Source organism: Schistocerca gregaria, chromosome 2 (assembly GCF_023897955.1).
Source record: "Schistocerca gregaria isolate iqSchGreg1 chromosome 2, iqSchGreg1.2, whole genome shotgun sequence".
Classification (NCBI taxonomy): Eukaryota; Metazoa; Arthropoda; class Insecta; order Orthoptera; family Acrididae; genus Schistocerca; species Schistocerca gregaria.
The window spans coordinates 954,533,240-954,555,277 of record NC_064921.1 but is presented as its reverse complement, the minus strand read 5'-3'; the positions used below and the strand labels follow the sequence as shown (position 1 = coordinate 954,555,277).

Sequence of the window (22,038 nt, the reverse complement as noted above, 5' to 3'; positions counted from 1 at the left end):
CATGCTGCTGCAAACGTCGTCGAACTGTTCGTGCAGATGGTTGTTATTTCTAAACGTTCCCATCTGTTGATTAAGGGATTGAGACGTGGCTACACGATCCGTTACAACCATGGGGATAAGATGCCTGTCATCTCGAGTGCTAGTGATCCGAGGCCGTTGAGATCGAGCACGCCCTTCCGTATTACCCTCCTGAACCCACCGATTCCATATTCTGCTAACAGTCATTGGATCTCGACCAACGGGAGCAGCAATGTCGCGATACGATAAACCGCAATCGCGATAGGCTACAATCCGACGTTTATCAAAGTCGGAAATGTGATGGTACGCATTTCTCCTCCTTACACGAGGCATCGCAACAACGTTTCACCAAGCAACGCCGGTCAACTGCTGTTTGTGTATGAGTAATCGGTTGTGAAACTTTCCGCATGTCAGCACGTTGTAGGTGTCGCCAGCGGCGCCAACCATGTGTGCATGCTCTGAGAAGCTAATCATTTGCACATCACAGTATCTTCTTCCTGTCGGTTAAATTTCGCGTCTGTAGCACATCATATTCGTGGTGTAGCAATGTTAATGGCCAGTAGTGTACCTCTCGGCGCTGTGACTGGGTGTGGTTACCTGTCCAGCAGGATCACGCCCCTGCCCTCGCTGGCGATGCGCCGGGCCGCCCGGTGGACGTCGGAGACGGGCTGGGCGCGGCGCAGCAGGCGGCTGAGCGCGTCCTCCGGCTCCGCGGACAGGAGGGCCAGCAGGCTGCGCGACACATAGGCAGGGCCGGCCGCCGGCAGCTGCTCCAGCGACTCCGGGTCACGCTGCCACCGCACCACCGCCAGCGAGCCCGCCATCTCGCCCTGTCCCACACAGGCACAGGAGGCCCCGCCCCTCACTACTGCCGGGTTATCATTATTATTAATATTAGGGCCTGCAGCTGCCGTAGTACGACCAATGCCAGTATTAACTTTATTTGCTCACAGTATGATATACTCACACTGCCACTGCAGACACTCAGATAATTTTAGTACTAGTTGTCATAGTAAACTGTTACTTTCTTTGATAATTATGGTGTAATGTATCGTACAGGGTGTTTATGAATGAATATCAGGGTTTTAACGCTTTATAATATTTATTACATTAATCTTACAGTTATAAATGTGGAAGACGATTACGCTTAATGAAGTAATAATCCACGCAGTGGTCACCAAATGAAAAAGCTACTCCTTATGATCTAGACTGCCATAAAAATGCAAAGGAACTGTGAATCAGAACTCATGGAGAGGAGTCTAATTCACAATCGATTTATTTATCTTAAACAAGACAAAACAAGAAAATTATTAAAGAAAAACCATTGTTACTGAGGTCTCGAGTCCTGAGACTGGTTTGATGCAGCTCTCCATGCTACTCTATCCTGTGCAAGCTCCTTCATTTCCCAGTACTTGCTGCAACCTACACACTTCTGAATCTGCTTAGTGTATTCATCTCTTGGTCTCCCTCTACGATTTTTACCCTACACTCTGCCCACCAATGCTAAATTTGTGATCCCTCGATGCCTCAGAACATGTCCTACCAACCGGTCCCTTCTTCTTGTCGAGTTGTGCCACAAACTCCTCTTCTCCCCTATTCTATTCAATACCTCCTCATTAGTAACGTGATCTACCCATCTAATCTTCAGCATTCTTCTCTAGCACCACATTTCGAAAACTTCTATTCTCTTCTTGTCCAAACTATTTATCGTCCTCTTTTCACTTCCATACATGGCTTCACTCCATACAAATACTTTCAGAAATGACTTCCTGAATCTTAAATCTATACTTTATGTTAACAAATTTCTCTTCTTCAGAAACGCTTTCCTTCCCATTGCCAGTCTATATTTTATGTCTTCTCTACTTCGATCATCATCAGTTATTTTTCTCCCCAAATAGCAATACTAGTTTACTACTTTAAGTGTCTCATTTCCTAATCTAATTCCTTCAGCATCGCCCGATTTAATTCGGCTGCATTCCAGTATCCTCGTTTTGCGTTTGTTGATGTTCATCTTGTGTCCTCCTTTCAAGACACTGTCCATTCCGTTCAACTGCTCTTCCAAGTCCTTTGCTGTCTCTGACAGAATTACAATGCCATCGGCGAACCTCAAAGTTTTTATTTCTTCTCCATGGATTTTAATACCTACTCCAAATTTTTCTTTTGTTTCCTTTACTGCTTGCTCAATATACAGATTGAATAACATCGGGGAGAGGCAACAACCCTGTCTCACTCCCTTCCCAACCGCTGCTTCCTTTTCATGTCCCTCGACTCTTATAATTTCCATCTGGTTTCTGTACAAATTGTAAATAGCCTTTCACTGCCTGTATTTTACCCCTGCCACCTTTAGAATTTGAAAGAGAGTAAAGAAACACCAAACAAAAAATATTTATTTAACAAAAGCCTTACTAAGATGGGATCTATGGTGGACAGAGTGATCTGGGAACCGACATACGACTCTAACCAGAACACTACTCACTCTATCTCACTTCATACACGTGATCCAGGTAATGGCATCAAACTAAGCCACCACCAAGCATCTATATTCTAACGTCCAAAAAAAAAGAAAAGGAAAAATATGGTTTGAAAGAACAGGGTGCTGAGAAATAGATATTTAGCCCTACGTCGCAGCAGCGAATACTTTACCATCCTAGTGGTCTAAGCCGCATACTACAATGCGTTCGGCGACTGAAGTCATGGACGAGGAAACCTGTCATTAAATGTGCGTTCCAGAAAAATGCAAGTACGCGGTCTCGCGTTCGATTAATTCAGAATGCAGATACTTCCCTAAGAGCTTCTGAAACCCCGACGGATTCCAGTGTGCAGGTAGACCCATTTGCTGGTCAGTCAAACCAATTTGACTCCGTGACACGACTGTGCATGTCGGAACACTTTAAATGCTTAGACGGCCGACTGTAGACAAATAAGTACACCCACGCGTCACTTGTCGTGACCGTGATGATACAAGCAGTAGCTCTGACGGTTCAGAAGGCGACTGGCACAGGCTCCAAGTCGCGCCCTAGCAAAGGACACAAGTCTTGCCGTTTAGGTAGAGACCTACAGTTCGTTACTAGCAAAGCGCTAGTACAAGAGACTTGTACCAGAGTGTAGATCTCCCTTTCTCTGTGTTGCCCCCTCAGCTAGGTTCCAAAACACATTTCCCCTTTTTGACTTCCCCCAATTTCGCACAAGCCAATAAAGAGCTGAAGCCCGGCATTCTAAGCCCGGTGAATGGTCTTTGCACTGCAAACCGATTTGATCAATCAGAGACTTAAAGTTAATTGGCACAAAACAGAAAAAAAATCAGCTTTGCGGCCTCTTTCCCACACGTTTGCCGTGTCTTTTGCTAACACAGTATACGGTGGAAGCACAGCCCTCCATAAATAGCTTGTTATCTCCCCTGTTGCGTCCATTTCAAAGTTTGCAAATAACGGCCATAAACTCGCATTGACAAAACATGTTTTTAAACAGAGTCTGCACGTCTGGGTGCCAGTTATTCTGGCGCATGGACATTTGCAGGAACGTGTACATTTCTTTTTGCGGCTTGCTAGCTAACAAGGCCTACAATGCGCCGTCGGCGACTTTTCGGCGCTAGGCCACATACCTGGACATCTGGCGCCAAAGCTTAATGTGTTTCTGGACAATACGACCGTGGCAGGAGGCCGTCTGGAAATGTCTCTTCATCGTTCTCCAGAAAAAACACGCTTTGTCACCCCGCCAACGCCGTGCCTTTACTGCCGTCGTTTAAGTCGGCACCCTGTTCCTTCGAATGCAGTTTAAGCTTACCATATTTCTTTCCCTAGAGCATGCAAACAAGACCATAAACTGCTGCCCACCATTTCATCACAATGTATGAATTCAAATCGCCGTAGATTGTATTCCCTACACCAAATCTGAAGTGAGAGTACCCTGTAATCTCTCAAATGATATATTGAATGAAAGAGCAAGTCAAACAGTCTTACCAAAAACCTTATAAATGTTCAATGTCAGCACCATTTGTCACACGGCACACACCAAGTCTCTAGCCCAAGCGCTGGATAGGCCACAAGGGGCCCAATGACAGGGCTTACTTTGCATGGCCTCCACGTTCACCCGACCTAACGCCATACGATTTTTTTCCTTTGGGTCTCCATCAAGGATCGTGTGTACGTGCCTCCGCTACCAGCAGACCTCCCTGAGCTAAGAAACTGGATTGATGCAGGTGTTGCTACAATCACTGAAGACACACTTATCAAAGTTTGGGAAGAACTCGGTTATAGACTTGATGTGTGCCATGTGACAAATAGTGTTCACACTGAACATTTATAAGGTTCTTGGTAAAACTGTTTGAGTAGCTATTTCATTTGAAATATCATTTATAACTGTAAGTTTAATGTAATAAAGCCTTAAAACCCCTATATTCATTTATAAACATCCTGTATATGTGTGAAACCCTAGTCTGATGTAACAGATAACCTGGTGGTCCTAATGAGATTAGGTTAAATTAAAAACATAAATAAAAATAAAATAAAAATTACCTTACCGCGCAACGTCTTCTGACTTCTTTTCTATCCTCAGTCCTTATCATTAGTTCTTTGACTGTTTTCATGCATAAGTAGATGGATTTGAGATTAGGCTGCCTAACATCTGCATCATTAGGGCCCATTCTTTTTCTATCGTGCAAATATATTAAACAGTAGGCAGGTTGTATCGAAACACAGTCGAACAAACATTTTTTAAATTTGTAATTTTTCTTTATGGATTTCTATGATTATTTACACGTAATATGTTAAAAATAGCCTTAAAATAAATACTTAGCTCCATCTTTAGAAATACGAGTGTCCCAGAAGGAACGGTCATTCGAAGCAATAAATTGTACTGAACACTGGCTCTAAAAGGCATACCTTAAAGCCATGAGCACTTCATCTTCGATAATGTGAAACAAATCTCTTCTACTCCAAGTTCTTTGCTTTCCGTAAGTTAGGAGGAGGTAGTATGGACCAAAACAAGACTAAATTTCTACTAAACATGGGCTCTAAAATGTGTACCTTAACAGCTATGGGCATTTTTTCAGTACAAGAGATGTGTTTCACTGTAGGGGAAATGAGCAAGTGGTCATAGCTCTTAAGCATACATTTTAGAAGCAATGTTTACTAGACATTATAGCTGCGAATGCTCGTTCCTGCATACTGACTGGGACAGCCTCTATGTTTATTAAGATTTTCAGAATTTACTGAAACCAGTCTGTGGCTAAGCTCTGTCTCCGTAATAACCTTTTTTCCAAATGTGCTAGTACTGCAAGTTTACCGAGCGAGGTGGCGCAGTGGTTAGCACACTGGACTCGCATTAGGCATGACGGTGGTTCAAACCTGGGTCCGGCCATCCTGATGTAAGTTTTCCGTGATTTCCCTAAATCGCTTCAGGCAAAAGCTGGGCTGGTTCCTTTGAAATGTCATGGCCGACTTCCTTCTCCATCCTTCCCTAATCTGACGGGACCGATAACCTCACTGTTTGGTCCGGACCCCAAAATCAACCAATCAAACAACCTACAAGTTTTTCAGGAGAATTTAGTGAAGTTCGGAAGGTAGAAGAGAGGTACTGGCGGAAGTGAAGCTAAGGGTATGGGCCATGACTTGTGCTTGGGTAGCTCAGCTAGTACAGCACTTGCCTCCCGCCCCCCCTCCCAGCCCGTAAAAGGCAAAGGTCTCGAGCTCAAGTCTTGATACGGTATACAGTTGTAATCCACAAGGTAGTGTCACTACAATGATAATTCAACATCTAAAATCTTTGAAAAGATACGTCAGGAACGCAATGATTATATCAATGTTATTTTCAAATATTATCAAAAAATGTCAGAAACACACACAATGTTTATGTCAATTGTAACAAAAGTACTCCACTACTAAAATACGTAAAAGGTGTTGCCAGTTCAATTTGAGGCTATGTTACTCATAGAATTAATTGTCATTACCTGAAATTTTTGGAATTTATTCGGTAATTTTTAGTCTTTTCCCACCAATTTTATGGAGGAAGTAGATAATACATCAAGTTATGGATTAGAAAAATATAAACGTGATATTAATTGAGAGTTGTTGTTATAATTATAAATGATTTAGGCCTGCTAGAGTTTGAGCACAATAACAGCTTTCAAAGAAAGATGGAATATTTATAAATCAGAAAGATGATTCTAAGGCTCTCTATACGCATACAAACAATTTTCCCCGTATCTAGCTCCTAAATAATAACAAAAATCTGACCGTATTACTCCAAATCATTGAAACTGCATATTTTCCTAACACACATGTAGAACCTTTTAACACCAAATGTTTAGATAACACAACATTTCCATACATAGTGGTGGAAGAAGACACAGATGGAACATGGCCAGAGACAATGGTGGAACAAGACAGAGATGAAAGTTCGATAGCTCGAAAATACAATGTGCTTCCGTAATACGCTAACGATCATGTTCGTTAATATTCCCGGGTGCATTTTGTGTTATCACGTCTCGCCATATGAGGATTCATACCGCACTGTAAAACATGATCGTTCTGGTGGTCCAGCGAAGATGGTTCAAATGGCTCTGAGCACTATGGGACTTAACATCTGTGGTCATCAGTCCCCTAGAACTTAGAACTACTTAAACCTAACTAACCTAAGGACATCACACACATCCATGCCCGAGGCAGGATTCGAACCTGCGACCGTAGCGGGTCCAGCGAAGAAGCATTATGTTACATATGAGTACTGACCTCCAAATCTTAATAACTCTGTACGCTCATCGGTCACTGTTATTGGTCACCGTTGTTGTGACACTGTACTCTTTCCTCATGTACTTCTTTTCATGCACATATTCGGCACTGACTTCATTTCCTTGGGTAACAACGCGCGATCGCTTCAAATTGTGCAGGTAGAGGAGCTCCTGGGACTAGAGGATATTCAGTAAATGGACTGGCCTGCCAATACTCCCGACTAAAACCCCATGGACCATGTGTAGCATGCACTTGGAAGACGTCTTGCAGTAGATCCACAAACACCATCGACAATGCAGCAGTTGTCACACTGGTGGAGAAACTCTTTACCAACCCTGTAGCCAGCATGACAGCGCGTTCCAGAGCACACAGTGCCATGCGTGGTGGTCACACACCCTTTTAAGAACCATGTCCCATCTTGTGAATGTCCAGGTGACCATCATAAATCGCTGCGACGTAAGTGTAATTATTCTCTTGGAATAAAAGTGCCATTTCTTTTGGTCTCATTGCACATTTCTTTCAGTTATCTTCTGCATTACACTGCAGCAGTCCTTCCTATGTATTATCCAACTTTCATCACGACATATTACTTCGCAGTGACACAACTAGTGGAAGTCAGTATCATCCATTAAGTTTTGTACGCCAGCATACGTTGCTAACAGTCCCCTGCCACATAGGCCACCATCATGGCGCAGTTGGTAGCACTGTTGCATAAGTGGGATCCAAAGGCGAGCACGACAGACAGCATGATGTGGCTTCGTCATAATGGCGCCGTCATGAGGCACCCTAACTTACATGCATCATATCTCTATCGTAACAGCCCGGAAACTATGCTTCTTAAGCATAATGCTTACGGCAGGTTTAAGTATCAGGAATAGGCCGACAGTTGCAAATGGATCATGAGGCTGTCGTTAGATTCATCTCCAGAAGTAAATGAAAAGTACGTTCCCAATCGTGATGTAGCAGATGGAAGAGATTTTAATAGCTTCACAGTAACGACAGTGACTTACGAATCAAACTGATAAATGCAATACTTTGTTGTACTGAGACAACGGCGTCTGTGGGCTTCAATGTAGTCTTGCAAGCAGTCCACATCTCCTCTTTCGGACGGTAATGTCAGCTCTTGTTGTCAGAAGCCAACCACATACTTCCATGGAATTTATCATCAGTCCTTGGTTATGGCAGTAGTATTTATTTTAATCGTTAGGCATCTGGCTGGCTTGATGCGGACCACCACGAATTACTTTCCTATGGCAACCGCTTCATCTCAGATTAGCACTTGTACTCAACGTCTTAAATTATATGTTAAATGTATACGGCTCTCTGTATTCCTTTACAGTTTTCACCCTCAACTATTCCTTTCAATATCTTGGAAGCTATTACCTCTTATCTTAACGCGTGTCCTATCATCCAGTCTCTTTTCATTGTCAGTGTTTTCCACGTGTTTCATTCTTCGAAACTTCTGCGGAAAACCTCCTCACTTAGTCATGTTATCAGTCCACCTATTCTTGAACCTTGTTCTAGAATACAACACCTCAAACTGTTCGATTGATTTCTTTATCGATTTTCTCTCTGCCCATGAATCACATACAATGCTGTGCTCTAAATATACTTCTTCACCAAATTTAGGCACCCGTCTTATGTTAGTAGACGTTTTAAGACCAGGAATACCCATTTCTTAACTTCGTCTACTTTCTGGTCAAACGTTTTGATGTGGACTTTATCACTAATCTCATTACTGTTACTCTGCATTACACTCGTCTTGTTCGGTTCACCAACAGTCCATACTTTGGACTAGTTAAACTGTTCATTCTAAGCAAATAGTCCTGTCATTTTTCATCACTTTCAGAGTTCATGGCAAATGTCCTCTGCGAATCATATCATTGATTTTTTCACATTGTATTTTAATCTCATTCTGGAATCTTCCTTTTATTTACCTCATTGCTTCTTCGATGTATAGATCGAACAGTAGAGTTTAAAGGTTGCAACCCTGTCGTGCACTTCTTATTTCAAGCACTTCGCTCTTGGTCTTCCTGTTTCATTATTCCCTCATGGTTCTTCAACAGATTGTTTATTCCCAGTCTTTTCCTATAACTTACCCCTATGTTTCTCAGAATTTCTGAAATCTTGCAAGATTATAAATTTTCGAATGTTGTTCTTGGTCTACAAATCTCATGAAGGTAAGACACCTTCAATGACTGCTCTGTCTTATTTGATGTCAGATTCCCCAAAGCTCTTCTTACTCGATCCCCTTCGTCTTTCACTTCGACTCCCGCTTGTTCTATCACGTTATTAGACGAGTCCTCCCCCACGTAGACGAGTTCTATGAACTTTTCCCAACGGTTCCCTCTCTTCGCTGTGTTTAACAGTGGAATTCGCTTTGCACTTGTCTTTAATTTCAATGGAGGATGTTTTGCCTTTTCTGTACGGTGCATCAAACATTCTCACGACCCTTTTCATTTCAGTTTTTTCATATCTGCACTGCAGCCATTTCTCCTTGGCTTCCGTGCACTTTCTATTTCTTTTATTCCTTATAGATTCATACTGCTATAGTCCCGTCTTTCGCCGCATATATTTTACTTCCTTATTTCGTTGAGCAGTTGTAGTATGTCTTTCGTTTTATCGCAGTTCCCTTCCTTGTACTTATAACTGTCGGCGAAACTTCTTTGATAGCCCGTTATAGAGATGTTCATTCTTTTCCAACTGATGTCCCTACTATTAGATTCATCATCGCATATTTACAGACTCAGTAATTCCTCAGTAATTCGACATCCTCAGTCTACTCTCCACCATTACTAAAATGTGACCTGAATATACACTCCTGGAAATTGAAATAAGAACACCGTGAATTCATTGTCCCAGGAAGGGGAAACTTTATTGACACATTCCTGGGGTCAGATACATCACATGATCACACAGACAAAACCACAGGCACATAGACTCAGGCAACAGAGCATGCATAATGTCGGCACTAGTACAGTGTATATCCACCTTTCGCAGCAATGCAGGCTGCTATTCTCCCATGGAGACGATCGTAGAGATGCTGGATGTAGTCCTGTGGAACGGCTTGCCATGCCATTTCCACCTGGCGCCTCAGTTGGACCAGCGTTCGTGCTGGACGTGCAGACCGCGTGAGACGACGCTTCATCCAGTCCCAAACATGCTCAATGGGGGACAGATCCGGAGATCTTGCTGGCCAGGGTAGTTGACTTACACCTTCTAGAGCACGTTGGGTGGCACGGGATACATGCGGACGTGCATTGTCCTGTTGGAACAGCAAGTTCCCTTGCCGGTCTAGGAATGGTAGAACGGTGGGTTCGATGACGGTTTGGATGTACCGTGCACTATTCAGTGCCCCTCGACGATCACCAGAGGTGTACGGCCAGTGTAGGAGATCGCTCCCCACACCATGATGCCGGGTGTTGGCCCTGTGTGCCTCGGTCGTATGCAGTCCTGATTGTGGCGCTCACCTGCACGGCGCCAAACACGCATACGACCATCATTGGCACCAAGGCAGAAGCGACTCTCATCGCTGAAGACGATACGTCTCCATTCGTCCCTCCATTCACGCCTGTCGCGACACCACTGGAGGCGGGCTGCACGATGATAGGGCGTGAGCGGAAGATGGCCTAACGGTGTGCGGGACCGTAGCCCAGCTTCATGGAGACGGTTGCGAATGGTCCTCGCCGATACTCCAGGAGCAACAGTGTCCCTAATTTGCTGGGAAGTGGCGGTGCGGTCCCCTACGGCACTGCGTAGGATCCTACGGTCTTGGCGTGCATCCGTGTGTCGCTGCGGTCCAGTCCCAGGTCGACGGGCACGTGCACCTTCCGCCGACCACTGGCAACAACATCGATGTACTGTGGAGACCTCACGCCCCACGTGTTGAGCAATTCGGCGGTACGTCCACCCGGCCTCCCGCATGCCCACTATACGCCCTCGCTCAAAGTCCGTCAACTGCACATACGGTTCACGTCCACGCTGTCGCGGCATGCTACCAGTGTTAAAGACTGCGATGGAGCTCCGTATGCCCCGGCAAACTGGCTGACACTGATGGCGGCGGTGCACAAATGCTGCGCAACTAGCGCCATTCGACGGCCAACACCGCGGTTCCTGGTGTGTCCGCTGTGCCGTGCGTGTGATCATTGCTTGTACAGCCCTTTCGCAGTGTCCGGAGCAAGTATGGTGGGTCTGACACACCGTTGTCAATGTGTTTTCCATTTCCAGGAGTGTAGGAGAGGTGGACTGTATATATATTGTTGTAGTCTCCAGTCCTGAGACTGGTTTGATGCAGCTCTCCATGCTACTCTATCCTGTGCAACCTTCTTCATCTCCCAGTACCGACTGCAACCTACATCCTTCTGAATCTGCTTAGTGTATTCATCTCTTGGGCTCCTTGTACGATTTTTAACCCCCACGCTGCCCTCCAATACTAAATTGGTGATCCCTTGTGCGTCAGAACGAATCCCTTCTTCTAGTCAAGTTGTGCCACAAACTTCTCTTCCACCCAATTCTATTCAGTACCTCCTCATTAGTTATGTTATCTACCCATCTAATCTTCAGAATTCTTCTGTAGCAGCACATCTCGAAAGCTTCTATTCTCTTCTTGTCCAAACTATTTATCGTCCACGTTTCACTTCCATACAATGCTACACTCCATACAAATACTTTGAGAAACGACTTCCTGACGCTTAAACCTACACTCGATGTTAACAAATTTCTCTGAATGCTGCACCTTGAGAGCAGATCAATTAAGAGAAATCGATTCGTCAGGGATGACACTGACCTCCATATTCCAGCAGGATGTTCATGACCGGATCATAAAATAAACAATGTAGTTAGAAAAGAACTAAATGAAGAACCGTTAGAACTGTAATTGAGAAATAGAGACTTAACTGTAAGCACGCTGTCCAATGTACTATGTGTTAACTAAGTGGGAAAGATAAATGGTGGACGTCGCTTAAAGAAGTATCATGAACAGTTTTGAGGCGGAACAAGCCAAAGGCCTAATTCTTGAAGACGTTAACTATCATAATGATGATGACGGAGAAACAAGTTAAAAGAAAAGCATAAGCGGCCAAGATATCCGTAATGCAGAAGGTTTCAGGCAACATGCTTGGAATCAGTACGGCTTCGCTTATTCAGAGAGCAGTGCTGACCTGGAAGGCAGTGCTGAGTACGAGGGCGGCGGGCAGCCAGGCGGCCAGGAAGATCCTGGGGACGCAGCGCGGGGGCGGCCGGTGCAGCGACGCCCCCACGCAGGGGGCGCACGCCTCCAGCAGCGACAAGCAGCACGGATGCCGCGACCGCCTCCCAGGCACCTGAAACCCGCAGAAGGCAGCTTACACTGCGTCTGTCCCCTCGGTCGTTAGCCGCGTGCGGTTGCTGAGATCCTGCACGGCTTTCGTTAATCTCCCAGGCAATAACAAACCAGCGCACACTCCACTACAGAGCTTGGATGGCGTGTACAGTTCATCAAGACTAGTGACTGGCGTATTGTGACGACCCAGTTGCTCGACCACCATTGACCGGACGTTTTCAATTGGTGAGAGATCTGGAGCATGTGCTGGCCAGGGCAGCACTCGATCATTTTCTGTATCCAGAAAGGCCCGTACAGAACCTGGAACATGCGGTCGTGCATTATCCTGCTGAAATGTAGGGTTTCGCAGGTATCGAATGAAGGGTAAATCCACGGGTTGTAACACATCTGAAACGTGACGTTCACTGTTAAAAGTGCCGTCAATGAGAACAAGAGGTGACCGAGACGTGTAACCAATGGCACCACATACCATCACGCCGGGTGATTCGCCAGTTTGGCGATTACGAATACACGCTTCCAATGTGCGTTCACCGCGATGTGGCCAACCACGGATGCGAACATCATGATGATGTAAACAGAACCTGGGTTCATCCGAAAACGTGACGTTTTGCCATTCGTGCACCCAGGTTCGTCGTTGAGTACACCATCTCAGTCGCTCCTGTCTGTGATGCAGCGTCAAGGGTAATCGCAGCCATGGCCTCCGATCTGGTAGTTCATGCTGCTGTAAACGTCGTCGAAATGTTCGTGCAGATGGTTGTTGTCTTGCAAACATCCCTATCTGTTGACTCAAGGATCGAAACGTGGTTGCACGATCCGTTACAGACATGCGGATAAGATGCCTGTCATCTCGACTGCTAGTGATACGAGGCCGTTGGGATCCAGCAGGACGTTCCGTATTACCCTCCTTAACCCACCGATTCCATATTCTGCTAACAGTCATTCGATCTCGACGTACGCGAGCAGCAACATCGCGATACGGGTGGCAGGGACAAAGAATCCAGTGAAATATTTTTAAGTGCTTTATCTGAAAACTACCTTGAGCAGTTAAACAGAAAACCGACTCGTGGCGATAATATATTAGACCTTCTGGTGACAAACAGACCCGAACTATTTGAATCAGTTAATGCAGAACAGGGAATCAGCGATCATAAAGCGGTTACTGCGTCGATGATTTCAGCCGTAAATAGAAATATTAAAAAAGGTAGGAAGATTTTTCTGTTTAGCAAAAGTGACAAAAAGCAGATTACAGAGTACCTGACGGCTCAACACAAAAGTTTTGTCTCAAGTGCAGATAGTGTTGAGGATCAGTGGACAAAGTTCAAAACCATGGTACAATATGCGTTAGATGAGTATGTGCCAAGCAAGATCGTAAGAGATGGAAAAGAGCCACCGTGGTACAACAACCGAGTTAGAAAACTGCTGTGGAAGCAAAGGGAACTTCACAGCAAACATAAACATAGCCAAAGCCTTGCAGACAAACAAAAATTACGCGAAGCGAAATGTAGTGTGAGGAGGGCTATGCGAGAGGCTTTCAATGAATTCGAAAGTAACGTTCTATGTACTGACTTGGCAGAAAATCCTAAGAAATTTTGGTCGTATGTCAAAGCGGTAGGTGGATCAAAACAAAATGTCCAGACACTCTGTGACCAAAATGGTACTGAAACAGAGGATGACAGACTAAAGGCCGAATTACTAAATGTCTTCTTCCAAAGCTGTTTCACAGAGGAAGACTGCACTGTGCTTCCTTCTCTAGATTGTCGCACAGTTGACAAAATGGTAGATATCGAAGTAGACGACAGAGGGATAGAGAAACAATTAAAATCGCTCAAAAGAGGAAAGGCCGCTGGTCCTGATGGGATACCAGTTCGATTTTACACAGAGTACGCGAAGGAACTTGCCCCCCTTCTTGCAGCGGTGTACCGTAGGTCTCTAGAAGAGCGAAGCGTTCCAAAGGATTGGAAAAGGGCACAGGTCATCCCCGTTCTCAAGAAGGGACGTCGAACAGATGTGCAGAACTATAGACCTATATCTCTAACGTCGATCAGTTGTAGAATTTTGGAACACGTATTATGTTCGAGTATAATGTCTTTTCTGGAGACTAGAAATCTACTCTGTAGGAATCAGCATGGGTTTCGAAAAAGACGATCGTGTGAAACCCAGCTCGCGCTATTCGTCCACGAGACTCAGAGGGCCTTAGACACGGGTTCACAGGTAGATGCCGTGTTTCTTGACTTCCGCAAGGCGTTTGACACAGTTCCCCATAGTCGTTTAATGAACAAAGTAAGAGCATACGGACTATCAGATCAATTGTGTGATTGGATTGAGGAGTTCCTAGATAACAGAACGCAGCACGTCATTCTCAATGGAGAGAAGTCTTCCGAAGTAAGAGTGATTTCAGGTGTGCCGCAGGGGAGTGTCATTGCTATTCACAATATACATAAATGACCTGGTGGATGACATCGGAAGTTCACTGAGGCTTTTTGCAGATGATGCTGTGGTGTATCGAGAGGTTGCAACAATGGAAAATTGTACTGAAATGCAGGAGGATCTGCAGCGAATTGACGCATGGTGCACGGAATGGCAATTGAATCTCAATGTAGCGAAGTGTAATGTGATGCGAATACATAGAAAGATAGGTCCCTTATCATTTAGCTACAAAATAGCAGGTCAGCAACTGGAAGCAGTTAATTCCATAAATTATCTGGGAGTACGCATTAGGAGTGATTTAAAATGGAATGATCATATAAAGTTGATCGTCGGTAAAGCAGATGCCAGACTGAGATTTATTGGAAGAATCCTAAGGAAATGCAATCCGACAACAAAGGAAGTAGGTTACAGTACGCTTGTTCGCCCAATGCTTGAATACTGCTCAGCAGTGTGGGATCCGCACCAGGTAGGGTTGATAGAAGAGATAGAGAAGATCCAACGGAGAGCAGCGCGCTTCGTTACAGGATCATTTAGTAATTGCGAAAGCGTTACGGAGATGATAGATAAACTCCAGTGGAAGACTCTGCAGGAGAGACGCTCAGTAGCTCGGTACGGGCTTTTGTTGAAGTTTCGAGAACATACCTTCACCGAAGAGTCAAGCAGTATATTGCTCCCTCCTACGTATATCTCGCGAAGAGACCATGAGGATAAAATCAGAGAGATTAGAGCCCACACAGAAGCATACCGACAATTCTTCTTTCCACGTACAATAGGAGACTGGAATAGAAGGGAGAACCGATAGAGGTACTCAGGGTACCCTCCGCCACACACCGTCAGGTGGCTTGCGGAGTACGGATGTAGATGTAGATGTAGATGTAGATACGATAAACCGTAATCGCGATAGGCTATAATCCGACCTTTATCAAAGTCGGAAACGGGAGGCATCTCAACAACGTTTCACCAGGCAACGCCGGTCAACTGCTGTTTGTGTATGAGAAATCGGTTGGAAACTTTCCTCATGTCACCGCGTTGTAGGTGTCGCCACCGGCCCCAACCTTGTGTGAATGCTCTGAAAAGCTAATCATTTACATATCACAGAATCTTTTTCCTGTCGGTTAAATTTCATGTCTGTATCGTCATGTTCGTGGTGCAGAAAATTTAATGGCCAGTAGTGTATTACTAATAACATAATATCGAGAGATACTGAAATAACTTATATTTAATATTTTTTGAACAGAACATGAAAATAAAAAAATAGAAAAGGAAAGATCAAATTTTTGCGAAATAATTTGTCTAAAAGTAAGAAAAAAGTCAGAGGCACATTCGACGCACCGTTGATCATGAACATCAAATGAGATGCCTCTTGAGAATTCAGAGTTCAGTGTTTAACTTGCAATCAAAGAATTTTCAAGAGTATGAGAGCATGTTTTGTGGTTCATGCTGACCACACATTCTGCTGTTGTGTGGGTTTGACGTATTTGTTGTATCGTCTGTTCCTCAGTAGAGAATTCTTTAAATAACAGGAAAGCGAATACGTGAGGCGCAAGTTGTGATGCGTCCCTTACAAGTAATGTTGTTATTATCGTTCTTGCTCACTCAATGTTCCCAATTAAAAAAATGAAAGTCAGAAATAGAATAAATCTGAACCGTCAATCGGAGAGCAGCTTCAGTCGGATTGTGGATTATACTGAGGGATCTTTGTACGTAACTAGCATATAAGCAGTCCGGCTGCTACGTTTTTATGGTTTTCAATTTTGATATACCTGATCTTGCAAAGCAATGTTCAAATGGCTCAGATGGCTCTGAGCACTATGGGACTTAACATTTGAGGTCATCAGTCCGCTAGAACTTAGAACTACTTAAACCTAACAAACCTAAGGACATCACACACATCCATGACCGAGGCGGATTCAAACCTGCGACCGTAGCGGTCGCGCGGTTCCAGATGAAGCGCCTAGAACCAATCGACCATACCAGTCGGCTGCAAAGCAACGTCAACCGCAATGTTGCCTAAGTGTTCGAAATGCTGGACACGGTTTAGAGCACCATTCAAAGGCTTGTCAAAGGTTTTGGTAATATATTTCATTTTTTACTTTCGGACGAATCATTTCACAGTAGTTTTTTTTTCATTTTCAGCGTTCTGTACCTCAGTCGGTAAAAACGGAATTCTTATGAGATCAATTTGCTGTCCGTCTGTCTATCTATCCAACTGTTAAAAAAACCTTCTATCTCAGCAACGGGAAGACCTGTTAAGTTGAAATTTATGTGACATAATAAAATCTACCGTGAAATTACAATTAAATTAATACAATGAAATGAATACCCTTAGCTGCATACAGGCGTTGATATACGTCAACGAAGACAGTTGAAAATGTGTGCTAAACCGGGACTCGAACCCGGGATCTCCAGCTTACATGGTAGACACACTATCCTCCTGAGCCACCAACGACAAAGAGGACGATGCGACTGCTGGGACTTATCTCTGGCACGCCTCCCGTGAGCTCCACATTCCCAACCTATTGTCCCGCACTACATTCGTAGCGTCCGTGCCCATTACACTCATTACCAGCTGCTTTACGGATTCCCGTAAGACTTCGGTCATTGTTTGTGCATTCGCACAGAAGATGGTCAAGTGGCCAGTGAGCCTTAACTATATATATGAAGATGGTATCTGCTCTTTCGGACATGTTCTCGGTGGCTCAGATGGATAGAGCGTCTGCAATGTAAGCAGCACATCCCAGGTTCGAGTGCTGGTCGCAGCACACACTTTCAATGCCTGTATGCAGCTAAGGGTATTCATTTCGTTGTATTTATTTAATTGTAATTTCATTCTAACGAACTCCACGGTCACCAATGGTATCTGTTCTCTCGGACATGTTCGTAAGATCCATCTTTATATATAAAGATCTACCGTTCCTTGGCATTGTAAAAAAAAAAAAAAAAAAAAAAAAAAAAAAAAAAAAAAAAAAAAAAAAAGGAAGATTCTAGGTCAATGAAATCAGAAGATAGAGTTATTTATAACATTTAATTTGATACTCGAGAATTCACTCATCAAATCCTTTGGGGTACTTGCCATTGAACTAAGATAAGGAACTTTGGGAAGGAGCAAGATTTCACAATACAACCAAAGGAAAAAAATCCCAGAAAATTATTAATTTGTAATTATATGACACAAGAAAGAGATCTATCAAGTTCAAATATATGTCTCCTACCAAGTCTTACGGTCCCTTGGCTCTGTAATAAATGTAAGCTTCTAAGTCAGTGCAGTCAATAAATAGTCAATGCATAGATGTGCCTATTTTTATCACATACTCTGGATATCCTTCGACTTGAACCATGAATTTTAGCAAGAAGTAAGACTTCACAGTATCCTTAAACGAAAAAATCCGAAAAGTATTCATTTGTAATTATATCATACGAAAAAACTGCCATTTACTAATCGACTTCTAACTTAAAGTATTTTCAAAAGTCTTGCCAGTATCAGTATCGATTAGAGGCAATATTCGTCGGGATTCTATACTTCCGAAATCCACAAACTGTCTGTATACGTAATTACGATTGTGTGGAACCCTCAGACCGCGAGAGCACCTCGCACCTGGACATTATTAGTAATATTTCCATCTTAAGCTTACAACATAATATTTTTCACCAGCTACGTTTTGCTTTTATTTATAAAGTATTTTCTGTGGTTGTTACGGAAATACTGTATGAATACGTATATGACCCCAGTTTCGGTATTTGTAGATTAAAAACAGTATTTCCTTATTTTTACGTAAAATATATGTAAACAAGAGTAACGTAAAATAATTATGTTTATGTCAGTTTTTTAAATCAGAATCTCGGAAGCCCTGTTACAGCCTCTGCTATTATATTGATGGAGAGCCCAAATGATTTGCCTGCTGCCATTAGGGTTGCTACGCAACTGGCGGAAATTGACATTACTATACGAAGATTGGGTGATCGTAGTGGCTTTCCTTCTGAAGTGAAGCGTTTTAATTGTGGGCACGCGGGCCAGATCAGGAAATAATGTCGTCAGCGGGAATGTTATCAATGTGGGCAGGTGGGCCATAAAGTGAGCGACTGCCGGAAGAAAGCACGGTACAAGCAATGTCCTAATAATCGACCGTTAAAAGGGAACTGCGGTGCTTCAACCGATGGACGGCGTTCCCGGTAGAACACGATGGTGCAGAAATGTATGCGGTGCAGAAGTATTTGTCAGGCAAAGAAAATGGTTGTTGTTGTTGTGGTGGTGGTCTTCAGTCCTGAGACTGGTTTGATGCAGCTCTCCGTGCTACTCTATCCTGTGCAAGCTTCGTCATCTCTGAATAATTACTGCAACCTACATCCTTCTCAATCTGCTTAGTGTATTCATCTCTTTGTCTCCCTCTACGATTTTTGCCCTCCACGCTGCCCTCCAATACTAAATTTTTTGATCCCTTGATGGCCTCAGAACATGTCCTACCAACCGGTTCCTTCTTCTAGTTAAGATGTGCCACAAACTTCTCTTCTCCCCAATCCTATTCAGCACTTCCTCATTAGTTACGTGATCTACCCATCTAATCTTCAGCATTCTTGTGTAGCACCACAATCCGAAAGCTTCCTCTCTCTTCTTGTCCAAACTATTTATCGTTCATGTTTCACTTCCATACATGGCTACACTCCATATAAATACTTTCAGAAAAGACTTCTGACACTTAAACCTATACTCGATGTTAACAAATTTCTCTTCTTCAGAAACGCCTCCCTTGCCATTGCCAGTCTACATTTTATATCCTCTCTACTTCGACAATCTTCAGTTATTTTGCTCCCCAAATACCAAAACTCCTTTACTACCTTAAGTCTCTCGTTTCCTAATCTAATTGCCTCAGCGTCACCCGACTTAATTCGACTACATTCTGTTACCCTCTTTTTGCTTTTGTTGGTGTTCATCTTACATCCTCCTTTCAAGACACTGTCCATTCCGTTCAACTGCTCTTCCAAGTCCTTTGCTGTCTCTGACAGAATTAGAATGTCATAGGCGAACCTCAAAGTTTTTATTTATTCTCCATGGATTTTAATACGTACTCCGAATTTTTGTTTTGTTTCCTTTACTGCTTGCTCAATAAACAGATTGAATAAAATTGGGGAGAGGCTACAACCCTGTCTCACTCCCTTCCCAACCACTGCTGATCTTTCATGCCCCTCGACTCTTATAACTGTCATTTGGTTTCTGTACAAATTGTAAAAGGCCTTTCGCTCCCTGTATTTTACCCCTGCGAACTTTAGAATTTGAAAGAGAGTATTCCAGTCAACATTGTCAAAAGCTTTCTCTAAGTCTACAAATGCTAGGAACGTAGGTTTGCCTCTCCTCTAATATAAATAGTGGTATAAATAGTGGGGTCAATATTGACTCACGTGTTCCAATATTTCTACGGAATCCAAACTTATCTTCCCTGAGGTCGGCTTCTACCAGTTTTTCCATTCGTCTGTAAAGAATTCGCGTTAGTATTTTGCAGCCGTGACTTCTTAAACTGATAGTTCGGTAATTTTCATATTTGTCAACACCTGCTTTCTATGGGATTGGAATTATTATATTCTTCTTGAAGTCTGATGGTATTTCGCGGGTCTCAAGGTATGGAACATCGCCTGTCTCAAGGTATGGAACATAAATTTCTGGTGGACACAGGGGCTCACCTGTCAGTAGTCAATCTGGATCTCTTGGGCAGAAAGAGACTGTAGGTGCCACGGTAGAAGTTCCGCGGAGTAGGCGATAATGACTGAAGTCTCTGTGGATAACACTGTTTAGTTTTAATGTGGCAAATAACTGTTTTCGACAGCATGAAGAAGTATTGTCGCGTGTTGGTAAGGAGTACTGTGAGATCCTGAGACTCAATTTTCTTGCTAAACATCACGCAAAAATTGACCTTTTGGAGCATACTATTGAACTTGGTGGGACATTTTTCTCTAGGTCAACAGTTAGAAGAGTTACAGTGTCGCAAGGTTCATAAAGAAGGTGGTACCAAATAAACTGTAGACAGGCACTAAAGATCAATTCGCATGATAGCATACCACAAAGTCCGGACACTGTGGCCGAGCGGTTCTAGGCACTTCAGTTTGGAACCGCTCGGCCGCTACGTCGCAGGTTCGAATCCTCCCTCGGGCATGGATGTGTGTGATGTCCTTAGGTTAGTTAGGTGTAAGTAGTTGTAAGTTCTAGGGGACTGATGACCTTAGGTGTCAGGTCCCATAGCGCTCAGACCCATTTGAACTACATGAACTGTACTCTCGAGAAACAGTCAATTATAGTTAATATGTATTTATTCACTGCTGGTATTTCATTAAATGGGCCTAAAACGTCCAACTCAAGCATTTCAAATGTGAGATATGTTAAAGGTTCCTTTCTCTCTTGCCGCATAACAGAACGGGGACCCTGGGGAGCGGCATGGTCATGTTGATGCTGTACCACGCCAGGAGGAGAGTAACAACTGTGTTTTAGACCCAGCCTCTGGAATCTAGAGTACTGTTCTCCAGACAACCAGACGTCATCATCAGCTTCAACTTACTTTCAATGCAGGGGAAGTTAGGAATGAAGTGTGTAGATTGCAAGATACATGTGAGTAATCACATTAAGAAGCACAGTAATTAGGAATTTTAACCAAAGTAAGAGGCGTATACTGAGCTTTACAGCTCTCATATGAAAAAAATGAGGGACCAACTTTCGCAGGTAATGCACATTGTACCACAAACCCTGGTGTGTAAGAAGGGTGGTTGGTTAGTTGCTGGGGAAACAGTGAGTGGCACACTGACACTGAAGACATCCGGAATGTGAATGACGTGATGGAGCGAATACAGAAGTAGTGGAGCTCCTTGATCCAGAGTGAAATGGCATACCATTCATTTGTCAAACCTGGACAACTGTGTGGTAAACAATACCGGGTAGAGCGAGAGTTAACTGCCAAGCTAGTACGAGATACAGTGCAGGGCTTAAACAGTGACTTACAGATACTGAAAAATCGACTGAAAGCATTGGATGGGAGAGTGCCTGTAGCTGGGTTTCTACGAGCACTAATTGACAGTCTGAATGATGCAAGGATGGGAGTAACTGTGCTACAAGAAGCAGCACATCACGCAATCAGTGGGCAGCTGAGTTGTGCGTTAACGCCACCACAGCAATTCCTAACCAGCCTACACAAAACACATAAACAATTTACAGCAGAATTGCGGTGCATAGTGGAAGGAGCAGAACATAATTTGGCACTGTTCTGTCACATGTTCATTGTTAAGATGAGTTCGGATGGTGCAAGGTTACATGTGTTAATACGATTCCCATTAGCAAGTGTCAATACGTAATATCAGTGCTTTACCGAACACTCCTGTCCAGTAAAGAGGGAAACTGCGGGACAACAGGTGCAGTTACGGACCAATGATGTATTAATAAATTCAGAGCAAGGAGATGGCTAGCTGTAATGTTATTGGAAGACCTGCAGAGATACCAGGAGGAAAGTGTTACGACCTACACAAGTAGTGTGATATAAACTGGAGTACATGCATGCGAGGTCCAGTTGT

The 22,038-nt window shown here is 43.7% G+C and overlaps 1 protein-coding gene across 1 annotated transcript in view; it reads right to left on the bottom strand.

Annotated features, from left to right (window-relative positions):
- The window catches only part of LOC126336065 (uncharacterized), a 59,400-nt gene that overhangs the window by 9,835 nt on the left and 27,527 nt on the right, over positions 1 to 22,038 (bottom strand). The window contains exons 3-4 of the mRNA XM_049999545.1: positions 11,906 to 12,067; positions 616 to 848 (exon numbers count right to left, since the gene is read on the bottom strand). Of these exons, the coding sequence (XP_049855502.1) occupies positions 616 to 848; positions 11,906 to 12,067 (395 nt within the window). The remainder of the gene's footprint in view (positions 1 to 615; positions 849 to 11,905; positions 12,068 to 22,038) is intronic.